The sequence below is a fragment of the Aedes aegypti genome, chromosome 3, assembly GCF_002204515.2.
Source record: "Aedes aegypti strain LVP_AGWG chromosome 3, AaegL5.0 Primary Assembly, whole genome shotgun sequence".
In the NCBI taxonomy this organism is placed as follows: Eukaryota; Metazoa; Arthropoda; class Insecta; order Diptera; family Culicidae; genus Aedes; species Aedes aegypti.
This window is the reverse complement of record NC_035109.1, coordinates 339,548,869-339,565,185: the sequence shown is the minus strand read 5'-3', so window position 1 is coordinate 339,565,185 and position 16,317 is coordinate 339,548,869. Positions and strand designations below refer to the sequence as shown.

Below are 16,317 nucleotides of genomic sequence, written 5' to 3'. Positions count from 1 at the left end.
TTTGCAAATGGGATAGCCGAGTACGTAAACAACATTACGTTCGGGAAAATTGGCCCGAACGAAAGTCTTTTACAATTGGTCAAGAGAATGTAAGGTGCCATCCTCTCGTAGCGAAGGAATAGATAATACTCCCACCACTGCACATAAAGCTTGGGTTGTTCAAGAATTTTGTAAAGGCGCTTAACAAGGAAGGACCAGCTTTCGGATACCTGAAATCCATTTTTCCAAACTTGTCGGATGCTAAGATTAAGGAAGGTGTGTTCGTTGGTCCTCAAATTAAAAAAATGTTAAACGATGAAGATTTCTACACCGTATTGAACAATCATGAAGCCGAAGCATGGAAATCGTTCCAGCGTGTAGTTGCGCAGTATTTGGGGAACACCAGGAGCCCAGACTATGAAGAAATTGTAGCCGATTTACTCAAAAACTACAAGAGAATGGGTAAATTTTAAAGTTTTGTTTTATTTACTTTCAGCTGTAAAATTTTACATTTTATTTTAACAGGTGTGAATATGTCTCTGAAGATACATTTCCTACACTCGCATTTGAGCTTTTTCCCTGAAAACCTCGGCGACGAAAGCGATGAGCACGGGGAACGTTTTCATCAGCAAATGAAAATAATGGAACGTCGTTATCAAGGATTTTGGGATGAAGCGATTATTGTTGGTTTCTCTTTCGATGGGCGATGATTGTTGGTTTCTCTTTCGAGAAACAAATTGCAAGCATAACAGACGGAGTGATTCAAACAACCATTTTTAAACATATATTTTTTACATGTGAATTTATAGCTTAATTTAAGGAAGCTTTGAAATATATGAAATGAACTGATTGTTGTAGAGATAATAAGTAGAGATAAAACTTATGTTTTGAGTGAAGTAGAAGCTCTGTTAATACACACGCCCTTTTTACAGATTAGTCGTGATCTAAAATTATGGATTGATAACACAACATTAAATCTTAACTAAGACTTATTAACTGTTGAAAGTTTAAGCAAATCTAAATGAAAATGCATTAAATTTTCTTCATGTTGTTGAGATCGCTTGAAAATCGTAAAAACTTCAAAATTCAAGTGTTCTACAAAAAATGCCATAACATCTTCAATTTTCAACCGATTTCAGTCATTAGGTACTATTTTCTTTTGGTTTTTTACATACCTTGAGTTCAACATGATAAACGAATTTTAAAACATCAGCATCGTGCTTGAAACTTAGCTAAAAGTTGAAAATTTGGTTAAATTTTACTCAAAAATATCGAAACAATTTGATTATGCCATAAATATCTAGAAAACCGTAATTTTGCACAACAAAGTGATGTTCAGACGGTAGAAAGCACATTTAATTAGCTTTATTTTGCTAAAAAAAGTTTAGATTTGGTGCTCTAAATCCGGAGATACATCAATTTTAGCAAATGTACTTTTTTGAAAAACCAAAAAAATCAAATATTGAGCGTATCTCAGAAACGGTTCTACTGTGAATTTTTTTGTCATTTTTTTTGGATTCAGCGTACGATTTTACATTGAAAATGGAGCTCAGCTTACTAAGTTCAGAAATGTTGTAAACTAGTGTTATTCTTAACAGGATTCACTTAGATTCCTATGCAGCATTTACTCAAAATCGTAAACACGATTCACTCTGATTTATGTGCTTCATATTTTAGGCAGTAGTCACTCACTATCCTGAACAGGATTTGTTCAGAATCTTGAACATGCATAGTTTAAAACACTTAGCAGGATTTATTACAAGTCATGAGTAGGAGCCGCTCAAAATACTGAGTATGATTTTTTCACTACCACGAGTTTGAAGACTTGTTTCGAGTAATCGGTTAAGCTACTTTGTGTACTGCTAAAAAATTTCAAGTCAACAAGTCCAATCTCCACAACTTCCAAGTCAAACACGGAATCGATTGTCTACCTCTCGACAAACAAGACATATAATTTTCCTTATGTCGTGCATTTGCACCTGCCCCCGTGTGTCAAACTCTCTTCAACGAGGAATCTATTAGAATAAACCACACTAGCGATTCCTCGGTTGATTGATTCAAGGTCGCATCAAGTTCAGATATGAACCGTTACCTTGCAAACTGAAGCCGTAGTTTAGTGAATTTTCCATAATAAAACGACACGATTGATCAAGAACCGTTTACATGCCACCAGTTCCACTTTCCGTATCGTGGTGGAGTCTCGCACCAATTACCTAGTTGAGAAGTAAAACTGAGAGCTAGAACAACAACAACAACTAAAGTCACGACGATCGACCTGCTCCGGAAAACAACCCGTCAGTATTATCAGCAATAGAAGTTGGCCTAGTCTCAGCACGTTTCCTATAGGCCTTTGGTCTAGTCTAGCAGTTGCTGGGATATGTACCGCAATCAATTGGCGTCTAGTTCTCGCTGTCGGAACCGTCATCGTAAACGGTTCGAATTGTATATGAATAATAAAATTCAACTAACGTCAATTGGTTCCAGCTCGTTGATTGCTGAGAGATGCGAAGGCCCGTTGGACTTCGGCCCCCTTTCGTTCGTTCGTTCTGTGAAGTGATATTGCGCGCGATCGACAGCAATGATGACGATCGCTGTCTTTCGGGATCTAATCACTACTGCAGAACCGGTTTACTAGTGCAACACAAACTGGACCGGGAAAGAAGTTTTCTAATTAAATTTCGCTTCATGCCTATTTAAAATTGATGGTTGGGCATTTGCGGTATACCTCGCTGCAAGGTCCAGTTGGAGGGATTATCTCTCCGGGAACGAACCTGTATGATCTATGATATGATCTGGATAGTTCTGTGTAATCTGTAGCGGTGTATTGCAGGTGGAAGCCATGCCAAATTGGGCCAGTTTTGGAAGCGTGAGAAATCTCGTGAGGGATCACCGCTCACTTTGTTCATCTTTTGCTGCAACGTTTCCACGGCCCCTTCGCATTGTAGATGGTAAATCGTTAAGGATTCGCTTTACTTTTCAATGCTTGTTTCGATAATAATTGTGAACTTTTTACAGATTCAAAATTCAAAAATTTATTTATTTATTCCTACGTCTTCAACACAATTGTTGTACAGACTGATTTGTGACTAATAACTAATTATTTACAACTTAGAAAAGGATTCTCTTAGAATCTTGAACTGGATTCACTCAGAATCTTGAACAGGATTCTTCAGAATCCTGAACAAGGTTCACTCAGAATCCACAACAAATTTCTCTCAGAATCCTGAACAAATTCCTTTCAGAATCCCGAACAGGTATTTCTAAGGACTTCTGAGCAAATCCAGCTCAGGATTCTGAGTGAATTCTGCTCAGTATTTTGAGTGATTCCTGCTTAAGATTTTGAGCGAATCGTGCCTAAAATTTCTAGTGACTCCTGTTCATGACTTTGATGGAATGCTGATCAAAATTCTTAGTAAATCTTGATAATAGGTTTGAAGAAATCCTGCTAAGGAATTTAAAGAAATCCTGCATAGGAATCTGAAGGAATCCTTTTCATGATTTGAAGTAATTCGAATTTGTATTCTCAGTGAGTTCTGCTCAGGTTTCTGAGTTAACCTTGTTTATGGTTTTGAGTGAATTCTGCACAAAATTCTGAGGGAATCTTTTTCAGGACTCTGAGTGCATTCTGGAGTTTTTTGTTGTATAATTTAAACCTTTTTAGAATATTGAGTTAATTTTCCTAAGTATTTGAATCAAGTATTGATTAGTATTTCGAGTGAATCCTTCTTGATATTGTTCACCCTAAGCAATTCTTGGTCAGGTTACTTAGGAGTGTTTATTTTCAGTCCACCAAATGACGTTTCAACAGTAAACTTTGCGATGCTTGAGCTGATAACGTTCTGTGAAAATATCTTCCATCATATACGACGGCACCAGTAAACAGGAAGACCTTATTAATTCAATCAAAAATGTATCGGCTTCCAAGTTAGTCTACACTGGTAGGTCCTAATGTTCGTCGTTGCACAGTTTGTAGCCGGTTCTACGGTGAGCACTCATGGTGAACTTCATCGGGTCTGGTGACGCATGAAGAATTTTAATTAGGTTCTGCTCTCCACCTCGACAATGACGACGCAAGTAGGTAACCCAATTCTGCGGAGCAAAACCGGTATTGCGGTGTGAAGTACCATCATCCCACAGTTGTGAATCCATATGTGTCAAGTCTGACCATTTATTATTAATAAAATTTAATGTAAAAACATTAAATTTGAATATAAAAACGAATCCTTTAAACAACCTTTTTTCATATCACATTCCTAGTGTATTCTTCCCGAGGAGGAAAGAATAACTCGCAATAACTTATACATACCATATTTTGGTATCATACCACAATTAGGTATTGTTAAGGTTGATATGTTTAAAACAATTATAAATACTTCATTTTGGTATTCGATAGCTATTGAAGACTGCTGAAGGTATTGAACTAGTATTGAAAAATTTCAATTTAAAAGAAAATCCATAATCCATGTATTATTTAGGTATTAGAATACCTGATCTAATTTTCAGGTTGGTATTTGTAGAATATGCAGAAGGTATTATTTGAGGTATTTAACCTCTTATGCAGGGCTCATTCATACCTCATTCAGGTTGTAATTATTGGAAATTATCTGGTATGGAATACCTCGATTTGGTATTCAGGTGTCATTTTGTTCTGCTCGGATTGTGGAAGTGCAGAGGACTCAACGGTTTCCTAATGCAAGCAACAAGTCAACATTTCTCTCACATCCCCAAATTGACCAGCATTCGGACGCATTCGGCGCCTTAATTGTTTGTTATAATACTGAGGGCACCAGTACTTACACATTGAGGATGCTACTGATCCTGAGTAGCATTGGCTGATTCCCTGTGTTCTTGCAATAACGGAGTAGCAATTGCGGGCGGTCAATCATGCTCATGCAATGATCATGTATTTGCAAGTGATTCCTGGTCAATATGATAGATCAATTTTTGGAATTGGATCAATTCTTAAGAAAAAGTAATATAAACCTAAAGCTACAAAATACTATGAAAGAGACGGGCCTGGGATTGAATCCATGACCTTCTGCTTGCAAAGCAGAAGTAATAGTCATTAGACTACCAACCCCGTCTATGTGGAACCAACTGAACATTAGTCGAAAAATTTATTTGTTTGCGGGTAAATGTTATGCTTAACATTGCAAATGATAGAAGACAATTATTATGATTAGGCAAAATTATATAATTCATATCCGTTGGTTTAAGTGAATGTTAAACGCCAAAAGTGACCCATAACCGAATGTGATCAATAATTGTCCGGCCATTGTATATCGACAGATACTTTCGAATATCTACTGGTAGCTGCACTTGTGCGGGGGTGGACTGACTGATTTGCAATTTGCAAAACAACTTTGTGGTCGATATGAAACCGACGACGACGACGACGACGACAAAGGGGAACAGAAGGACGACGCGACAATGGATTTAATTAAAATGAAAATAATTATGATGTCGATGTCGTCATCATCCGTTAAGTGTTTGAACGACGCCAGTGAGAGAGAGAGAGTGAAAGATCAAAGATCCGATTAGGTTGATGTTCAGTGCTGATTGGCTGGATTGGCGTGGTTTTAAGTTCTTTGTAGTCAGCTTCGAGCGTCGTCATCGTTGTTGGGGCAACATTTTAATGGATCGGATTGCAAGTGGCAGAGCCTCGGGCAAGCAGTTTAAGCCCAGACGATGATGAGGTGGTGTCAAAGGACTTTTAATTGCATATTTTATTGCACTTGATGGTAATTGCATAGTTGATCGTTATAGGAAATGGAAACATAATTAATATGCCTTCGGTAGTGAGGACGCCGTTAACTGAATTGACTTTAATTGGTGTCTAATAACGTCAGAACAGGGATCAGCCATGAAGAGCAAATTACGAGCTTTAACGAGATTTTAATGTAGCAGAATGTAAATCATCTTAAAAAAAAAAATATGAGCATGCGTTTTCATTGGAGTAAATCTATTCAATTTAAGTTTCATACTTACATCGAAACTCAAACTTGATGGTTCAAATAAAGAAGAAATAAGCCGTCTTACCTGAAATGAAAATAAGAAGAATAGTATGAAATTTATGATGTTCAAAAGTACATAGCAATGAATGTATAATTATTTGTAGAAATTTGTAAGATATCGATCACGATTCAAAAAGAACCATACAAATTAATAAAATCAGAATATATTGATTATTCAGAGAAAATCTTGTTCTGAATCCTTGGGGTTTTTTTTAACAAACAATGACACAAAATTTTAGTTGCATCATATACATTATTCAAATCCAGAATATTCTGAACAAAATAATTTTTGATAATTTATGCTCGAAATACTAAACAGCATATTCTAAGAAACCCAAAAAGGATTTGCACAGAACTCTTAGCAGTTTTTGCGAAGAATTCGAAAATAAACTTTTCGTGGTTAATTTCGCACAAGACTCGAAGCAAACTCTGAACAGTATTCAGAGCTCACGGGTTCGGAGAAAAATCTGCTCAGAGTTCACAATCAACAACCTGACCAGGATTTACTCAAAATCCTGACCAGGATTCACTCAAAATCCTGACCAGAATTCACTCAAAATCCTGACCAGGATTCACTCATAATCCTGGGCCGGATTCTCTCAAAATCCTGAACAGGATTCACTCACAATCATGAGCAGATTTCACTTAGAATACTGAAAAGGTTTACTCAGAATCCTCAACAGAATTAGCTCAGAATTCTGAACAGGATTCGTCAGAAATCCTGAACAGGATTCGTCAGGAATTCTGAATAGGATTCTTCAGGAAGCCTGAACAAGATTCGCTAAGAATCCTTAAAAGAATTCGTTAGGAATCCTGAACAGGATTTACTTAGAATTCTGAACAGGATTCTCTCAGACACCTGAGCAGGATTCGCCCAGATACCTGAGAAGGATTTACTCAGTATCCCGAGCAGGATTCACTCAGAATCGTAAACAGGATTCATTCAGAATCCTGAGCAGGATGCACCTAAAATCCTGAGCAGGTTACATTCATAATTATGAGCATAATACACTTATAATCATGATCAAGATTCATACAGAATCCTGAACTAGATTCACTCAGAATCCTGAGCAAGATTCACCCAGAATCCGGAGCAAGATTCACTCATAATCCTGTGTAACATTCACTAATAATCCTGAGCAGGATTCACTTATATTCCTTACCAGGACATACTCAGAATCCTGATTAAAATTCACTTAGACTACTGAGCAGGGTTCACTCAGAATCATGAACATGATTCATTCAGAAACATCCAAAAACAGGTAGGCTCAGAATCTTGAATAGGATTCGCTCAGAAACCTGAATCATGCCTAAGAATCCTGAGCATGATTCGTTAGAATCCTGTACAGCATACACTAATAATCCTGAGCAGGATATACTCAAAATTCTGAGCAGGATACACTCACAGTCCTGAACAGGATTCGCTAACCTAAAAAAATAAAATACTCAGAATCTTAGTTTAGATACACTCAGAGTCCAGATTAGGATTTGCTCAGAATCCTGAGCAGGTTTCACTTAGAATTCTGAGCAGGTTTCACTTAGAATCTGAGCAGGATTTACTCAGCATCCTGAGCTGGATTCACCCAAAATCCTGAGCAGGATTAACTCAGAATCCGGAGCAGGGTTTACTCATAACCTTAGCAATATTCACTCATGATCCTGAGCAGAATCCACCCAGAATCCTTAGCATGATTTACTAAGAACCCTGATTATGATTCACTTAAAATCTTGTGTAGGATTCACCCAAAATCCTGAACATGATTCACTCAGAAACCGAAGCAGGATGCACTCAGAATCGTGTGCATGGTTCACTCAGAATCCAGAGCAGAATTCACCAAATGTCCTGTGCAGGATTCGATAAGAATCTTCAGAAGGTATTACTCAGAATTCTGAGCATGATTCACTAATAATCCGGAGCATGATTTACTTAGAATCCTGAGCAGAATTCATTCAGAATCCTGTGCAAGATTCACTAAGAATTCCGAGCAGGATACATGATTCACTCACAATCCTGAGCAGGATTCAGCAGAATTCTGATCAGGATTAACTCACAATTCTGAGCAGGATTCAGCAGAATTCTGAGCAGGATTCACTCACAATCCTGAGCAGAATTCACTCACAATCCTGAGCAGGATTCACTCACAATCCTGATCAGGACTCAATCACAATCCTGAGTAGGATTCACTTACAATCCATAGCAGGATTCACTCAGAATCCTGAGCAATATTCACTCATAATATTGAGCAGGATTCACTCACAATCTTGAGCAGGATTGAGTTACAATCCTGAGCAGGATTTACTCACAATGCTGAGCAGTATTCAATCACAATCCAGAGCAGGATTCACTCAGGATTCCGAGCAGGATACATGATTCACTCACAATCCTGAGCAGGATTCAGCAGAATTCTGAGCAGGATTAACTCACAATTCTGAGCAGGATTCATTCAGAATTCTTCGCAGGATTTACTCAGACTCCTGAGCAGGATTCATTCAGAATCCTGAGCATGATTCACTCAGAATCCTGTGCAGAATTCATTCAGAATCCTGAGCAGGATTCACTAATAATTCATAGCAGGATACACTCAGAATCCTGTGCAGGGTTCAATCGGAACCCTGAGCAGGATTCATCTAATATCCTGTGCAGGATTCACTCAGAAACCTTAGCTGGATTTACTCAGAATCCTGGGCAGGGTTCACTCATAATCTTGAGCAGGATTCACTCACAATCCTGGGCAGTATTCAATCACAATCCTGAGCAGGATTCACTCACAATCCTGAGCAGGATTCACTCAGAATCCTGAGCAGGATTCATTCAGAATCCTTGGCAGGATTTACTCAGACTCCTGAGCAGGATTCATTCAGAATCCTGAGCATGATTCATTCAGAATCCTGAGCATGATTCACTAAGAATCCTGTGTAGGGTTCACTCAGAACCCTGAGCAGGATTTATCTAAAATACTGTGCAGGATTCACTCAGAATCCTGAGCCAGATTTACTCAGAATTCTGAGCAGGATTCACTCAGACTCCTGAGCAGGATTCACTCAGAATCCTTAACAGGATTCACTCAGAAGCCTGAGCAGGATTTTTCCAGAATCCTGAGCAGGATTCACTAAAGAATCTTAATCTATTTTTAAATACCTCAATGTCTGATTCAGGAAATGTCGTTTTTGTGTCCTTTAACATGTAAAACTACATATTTTTGTCCAATACTTCTTCAAGGATACGTTTTCTGAGTCGTTTTATCACTTACATCATGTGTCATTCAGTCTTAACGAGAATTACGTCCACAGTAATCTCCATTATTTTTTAATATTGTTCAAGAACCTATAACTTTTTCGAATCTCAATCGATTGGTGTGATACTAGGAGTGAAAGTCTGTTACAAATTTGAAATTTTGTGATTTTTAAAATTAGTTTTAAATTGTGCTAGACGTATTTTGTTTATGTTAATAATAAAACAAATCTTCAAAGTTCTTCAATCCAATGCAATTCACGCCCATTACTAAAAACTTCCTAACAGATATTCTCCCCCCGAAACTCCAGTAGTGCAAAGCCGTTGACCGTTCCGGACAACAAACCGCTTTCGTGCCGAATCAGGAACAAACCACCGACATTAGCATAATTACACCATCGCGCGCGAGCCTCGTCCATCGGCCGTCCCGCCACATTACTCATTCTTCGCGGACGGCCCCACAAAGTAAACACCCATCCCCCCATGGAGGGATCCAATCCATCCATCTCCATCCAGTGCGAACTCTAGCAACTTTATGATGTCTTGACCGGCAATCAACCGGCCCGCAGTTGACGTGCGTTAAAATTATCCGTTTCCCGAAAACCTGCCGCCGAGTGCTGCTCGGTGCTTGTGGGTTAGGGTGTGGCATTTCCTCAGCATCCTAAATTGACCTGAAATCGGACGCACCCGGCACCAGTGTTGCTTAGTATAAATGATAGGAACTCCAATACTTCCACACTGAGAGTGCAACTAATCCCAAGAAGAATCCGTTGATTTCTTGTGCATGTTCACTCGTTCTTGCAATAATTGAATAATAACTGCGTCAACTATGAAATTAAGTCAGCAGAACACACGAACTTATGGTTTTGAGTACTTTCGGAAAAATAAACCGCACCCTATTGTACCTACAGAAAGGGGAATGGATTGAGTGGCCATATTAACACATCGTTCAGAATGTTTCGCCATCACCATCATCGTCCAGTCTAGGGTCGATGAGAAGGGACAGAAGGAGCGTTGATGCAATCAATCACTGCGTGAAACCATCATCGTGAGCGACCCCGGGGTACCACCGGCAGCAGTCAGCGACCTGCCGATTCGAATTATGCAAATTCACTTGTTTTAATGCGCGGTTCTTGAAGATGGTGGGGGGTTTCAACGCGCGAGGAAATGACGTAACCGGGAATCCAAAGTACCCTGGGGGCAAGTGTGGTTAAACTAGTTGTAATTGGCACGCATTCCCAGACGCTATTATCGACACGTGGACGAGCAGTGATGCGCAAAAAGCTGACCCATTTCAGAGGCCTTATCAGCCCACCGATCCACGCGATAGAGTTCAGCGTGCTGATAAGGGCTGAAGGCCCTGGGGAAATCCGAACTGTTGGCACTTCAGGAAGGTCAGCATCCGGAAAAGTGCTAGGGCAGCCGTAACTATCGGTCAATCAGTGCCGGCCCTTTATGCGATATTACACTAATCTTATCATACGGTCGCGTCCAAATCGATCCTGGTAATGTGGAATCCCAGCGATAACTATCCCGCTCAACTAGTATAAATAGTTGGCGCTAAATACCTAGCGACCATAGTTTGGTGCCACCTCAAAACGTCATGAAGTTCGTAATACTGTGCGTAGCCATCGCTGCAGTCGGTGTTTTCAGCGGTAAGTTCTTCAATTCGAATTCTGAACTCATAGGTTGACCATACACCTCCTCCTAACCAGCTCCTCCGGAATTGCCTCAACGTCTACGACCCTGGTGGAACCCATCAGTACTTCTTGGGCGTCTAACACGCAATTCAAGCAGTCGAATCGTTGGTGGATTCAAAGTAACCATCGAGGATGTCCCCTACCAGGTGTCCCTTCGCAATTGGTCCGGCTTCCACATCTGCGGAGGCTCGATCATCAGCCCCCGATGGATCCTAACCGCTGCCCACTGCGCCCCTACTACCGCTAAGCCACTCAGCACCATCATGGTTGGATCCGCAGACCGCAAACAAGGCAAGGTCTTCAAACTGAAACGAATCATCTCCCATCCGCTGTACGATCCGAACACCGTCGACTATGACTTCTCACTGCTGGAACTCCGAGAAGACATTACCTTCGATAGCACCCGAGCGATGGTAGCCCTTCCGGAGCAGGACGAGACTGTAACCGATGGAGCGCTGTGCCGAGTTTCCGGATGGGGTGATACGATGAGTTTGACCGAGTCAACCAGTATGCTACGGGCAACGGACGTCCCTACGATACATCAAGGCCGCTGCTCCGATGCATACGAAAACTTCGGGGGAGTCACGCCGAGGATGCTCTGCGCCGGTTACTGGGAAGGTGGCAAGGACGCCTGCCAGGGTGACTCCGGAGGACCCCTGGTCAGCAACGGTAAACTTATCGGAGTGGTTTCCTGGGGCTACGGATGCGCCGTGGAAGGCTACCCCGGTGTATACTCCCGGGTGGCAGCCGTACGCGACTGGATCCGGAAGGAAGCCGGACTGTGATGTGATCTCTTTCATTGAATAAATAGCAATTATATCTTAATGGTCGAGTGGGGTTTTCCGTTGATAACCGTTCCCGGGAGCTTGTGTCCGCGTGACACGACGTACGACAGTCGTATCAATCGCTTTAATTGGTAGCGATTAGTTCCAATAAATGGTGCATTTCATAATCGGTCGGCCGGTTGGACTTGTTGATAATGATTATGGCTTGATTCACCGTGTAATGGATGTTTTGAGGTCCACTGGCGGGTATAATTTCAACGATTGATCGGTCTGTTTACCAATCTGAATGATGATGAATGGTTCTTGTTAGCACGGGAGGCACTTCCGGGTTGACTGTCAAGCATGCTAATCGTGCTGTGTATGTGAGGGCAACATTGTAGTTGGATGGTGTTTATTGCAGCAAATGCAACTGTTGAGAATGGAATGTTCCTTAGAGGAAATGTATTACATTAAGCTAGACACAGGTAGTACATTGTAAAGAAGATTTGCTGGCCGTTGGATCTTGAGTTTCAACAAATTTTCATTGAACTTAAAACAATCGATATTCCTTCGTAGTGAAATGTTACTGATTGTGAAAAGGACATTTTTAGCGTAATTCATTTAAAAAGTCCATGGAACGCGACTATCTGAATATATGGATATACCGTCACAGTGATAAAAAATCAGCGAATTATCCAGATTTAGCAAATATGAAACATTTGGATCCTTGAAGAACGAAAAAATCCAAGCCAACTTGAATTTAGACGTTGAATTGCGAGATTTTCGGTTGATTTTCGATTGAAAATTGAAAATTTAAAGTTGATAATTTCGATTTTTGTTGGATTTATTGACCGAAACAAAATATCGTTTGCGATGGTAACCTGAGCAGACTAAAACAGCTTAACTATTTATATAGCTAAATATGATATTGACTCGATATATATATGAGAGCTAGAAAACCAAGAAATAATATCGAAAATTCAATCATGGAACACCATAAGAATATCATATTTAGCTTTCATAAGATCTAACTAGGGACCCATATAGCCGTAGCGGTAAACGCGCAGCTTTTCAGCAAGACTAAGCTGAGGGTCATGGGTTCGAATCCCACTGGTCGAGGATTTTTTCGGGTTGGAAATTTTCTCGATTACATATATACTCTATGCCCTGAATCTTCGTACCTGCCACACGATATGCACATGCAAAAATGGTCAATTGGCAAAGAAAGCTCTCAGTTAATAACTGTGGAAGTGCTCATAGGAACACTAAGCTGAGAAGCAGGCTCTGTCCCAGTTGGGACGTAACGCCAGAAAGAAGAAGAAGAATATCTAACTAACAGCAGCGAGCTATTCACCAGAGCCGCAAACATCAAATTTTTCTGTGGTTCTGAAGTTCTAAGAGAAAACTTAGATAATATTATTATCTTCGAATCTTTTATCTCTGATGTCAATCAAATCAATGTCATATATGATTATCAGTATGAACTTAGAATAACTGATCACTGGCACAAGAATCTCTCCAGTACCGTCTAGGGAAAAAACTCTCGAATTGTACCTTTTTATTGTGGTTGCCACCTTGAAAAAAAAATGAAGTGACTGAGTAATCTTCAACAAAACTTTCGAGTAACAAATTGAAGCGCCACTAATCGAGGTAGGTATTTCCAGATTAGCTGGATTTAGGCAAGAAAACTGAAACTCAGACTATCAAGATTTCGAGTGATAGATAATTTCCAGAATCGGCTTTAATGTGGCCACAATATCAAGGAGTTTTAAGAAAAACGCATCAGCGTAAACCTCGATCAAATTGAATAATTATGTCAACTGCATTTGATTGATCCTGCAAATGACCATTTTCGGGTCCCCGGGATACCTCAAACTTATGATAAAGTGCACAATTTGTATCTTCACATTTGTGTCAAGCTTATTGGAACGCATTTTAGTGAACTATGATGTTCGATCTATACTTTTAGAGATTTGATACGGTTTAGTACCTAACAAATCTAAAGCCGGTTCTTCAGGGTATTAAGTCCGAGTGGCCACATCTGGTACACTCTAAATGGTGCAAAACTATTCATTTATAATGATGAATATCAGATCTTAATAATTTATGCAAAATAAAATTAATGGCATTGAAAATAAATAAAGATAACTTGGCATGTCCCAAAAAATCGCCTTTTTCCACCCGACTTGACCCAGTGACCCATCGCAATAACTCCGGCTACAGGAGTATTCCCGAGTTCCTCTGGCCATTTCTAGAAACTAGATATGTGGGCAAGTATACTGTCAAAAAATTATTTGAATCCGTTAAGTATTCGCTGAGTGGTAAGGGTTTCAGTATTTTTGCTTTCACTCAGGCGGGTTAAGATGAAAATGTAAGTTATATACTGAATAATTGAATGAATAAAATAAAAAAAAATTATAATCTTATTTGTTCCATAGAAAAGAAAGAATCCCTTTTCAGTGTAATGAAAAATTGAGGCAGAAACAGTTTATTTCAGTTTTTCTTAGCGGTGTAATTTTTCATGAAAAACATCATCCATTCCGACTTATACTTCAATAAAACCAATCCCATATCTTTTTTCAGATGTTTTAGAAAATTTGTAAATGCTTTGATAAAAAAATCTTTGTTTTTCCGATGCTTCGATTAAAATATGGGTTTTCAAAGAAAATGCTTATATGGTCATTTTCCACAAAATTGGCCATAACTCAAAAACGAAAAAAAAGTACATTTCAAAAATTTCAGCAATTAAAGCTTATGAAATTATCTTCTCAAAAATATTTTTTTGAAAATTTTCCACGAGTTGGACCATAGTATTTCCGGCTTTTCTTTACGAATTTCCTCAACCGTGGACATTTTTGTGGAAAACTTTTTCCAGTTAATTTTTTTTTATTCCTGAGAAAATTTTCATACAAAAAACTTTTTTTTCTATGATGCTTCATTCTTGAGTTATGATTTTTCAAAGTAAATAGTGTCAGGGGACAAGAAAAAATTTCCAACTGAATTTTCCGGGAAAATAGGCGACTCTGAATTTTTCTCTTTTTTTTATATTCATATATTGATGAGCCCTGCCTGTGGAAAAAGTTTCATGAAAATCTGAGACCCTTCGGCCCAAACCTGTACGGAAATAAACAAAAATCCCCAGCATTGATTGATTGTTTGATTGTAGAGTTAAAACAAATTAACATTGTTTAAAAAAACTATTATATTTTAAGTTTGATTCGCTATCTGAAACTCTAGATCTGCGCTCTTGATTGGATTTCTCCTTGTATACAGGTGGTATAAATGATCGCGGAACGGTTATACTGAAATTAAGAGACACAGTATCGCATCTCACCATAGAACATCATGTCAGAAACATCAACAAGTTTCGTAATCCGGGGTAACATTGATCAGTTTTTTTTTATATTTATCGGACATTTCATTTAAAAATGCAAATATTGCAAATTTTATATTTTTATATTTTTGAAACAAGTACTGGCACCCATTGCTCGTGAATACATACTGAATTTTGGTTTTTGAAAGATTTAATCATGTTTAAAGAAAATTTTTGTGAGATTTTTCTTGTTTTACTGATACGGGGTAACATTGATCACCCAAGTTAACAATGCTCATTGTAATTGAAAATAACGTTACTTACTAAAATCATGACCCCTGAAGCCGAATATGAAGGCCTAATTCTTACAAGTCATTCTTTTTTAGGTTATTTAAAAAAATAAAAACATCTTGAACCGTGGTATACTCCTACATGTAGGCAATTCCCTAGGGACCAAATGTGTTGTTCTTCTTGCCGGAGTTACGACTCAATTAAGACAATGCCAGCTTCTCAGCTGTTATAGTAGAATTTCTACAGTTGTTAGCTGGGAGCCTATTTCAACTGACCATTTTTGCAATCGTTTATAGTTTGACAAGTATGTAAGCACTCATCAGTCATCAAATTTGCCAACCAGAAATAATTTTGAACCAGCGGTATTCAATTCCACCAACTTCAGCTAGATCTTTCTCAATAGCTTCACTTTGCCGCAACGTGTCTTCAAATTTAGACTATAAAATAAAATACTACAGGCAAGGACAGAACGAATGTAAAGAATTTTTCTAATTATACAGATTTGATGCCAAGGTCAAATCGAAAAAAATCTCCACTCAAACAAGGTATGGTGTATTTGAGTAAATGGAACATCACAGCATTTAAAAATGTTTGGAGCTATGATAGTTTTCTTAGGTTGTAGGACATTTCCCAGAAAGTCAAACCCCAGAACGACATTCCCCAGAATGACGTTCCCCAGAAACCCATTCCCCAGAATGGGACATTTCCCAGAAATCCATTCCCCAGAATGGGACATTCCCCAGAAAACCATTCCCCAGAATAGGACATTCCCCAGAATGGATTTTATACGTTTGTAAATAGTGGAAAAAATTGGTAGTTTAGTTTTTTTGTCGTTAAGAAATGTACCTACTGAATTGATTCGAATTCCCAGAAGCTTCGAATTCCGGACACAGATGTCAATTCACCCAAAATATTATTTTGTCAAATACATTATTATGGATCTCAAGCGAATAAAATCGGCATTGAGTTAAAAAATCTTTTGAACGGCGAGTGTTTGCTTCCTTTTTCTCAGGCAAACCATCTA

The 16,317-nt window shown here is 38.9% G+C and overlaps 2 protein-coding genes across 5 annotated transcripts in view; one reads left to right on the top strand and one right to left on the bottom strand.

Annotated features, from left to right (window-relative positions):
* Window positions 1-16,317, bottom strand: part of LOC5577739 (ras-related protein Rap-2a) — a 439,757-nt gene that overhangs the window by 188,116 nt on the left and 235,324 nt on the right. The window lies entirely within an intron of this gene.
* On the top strand, window positions 10,041-11,899 carry LOC5576911 (trypsin 3A1-like). The gene is made up of 2 exons (XM_001662952.2): window positions 10,041-10,880; window positions 10,941-11,899. Exons 1-2 carry the CDS (start codon window positions 10,829-10,831, stop codon window positions 11,708-11,710), a joined length of 822 nt encoding a protein of 273 aa, XP_001663002.1. The 5' UTR covers window positions 10,041-10,828; the 3' UTR covers window positions 11,711-11,899.

What these genes read in the sequence shown, in the direction of transcription:
- LOC5576911 (XM_001662952.2), top strand. Translation starts at nt 10,829, where the DNA reads ATGAAGTTCGTAATACTGTGCGTAGCCATCGCTGCAGTCGGTGTTTTC. An exon ending in TGCAGTCGGTGTTTTCAGCG is followed by an intron (nt 10,881 to 10,940) that starts GTAAGTTCTTCA and finishes CCTCCTAACCAG; the next exon opens with CTCCTCCGGAATTGCCTCAA.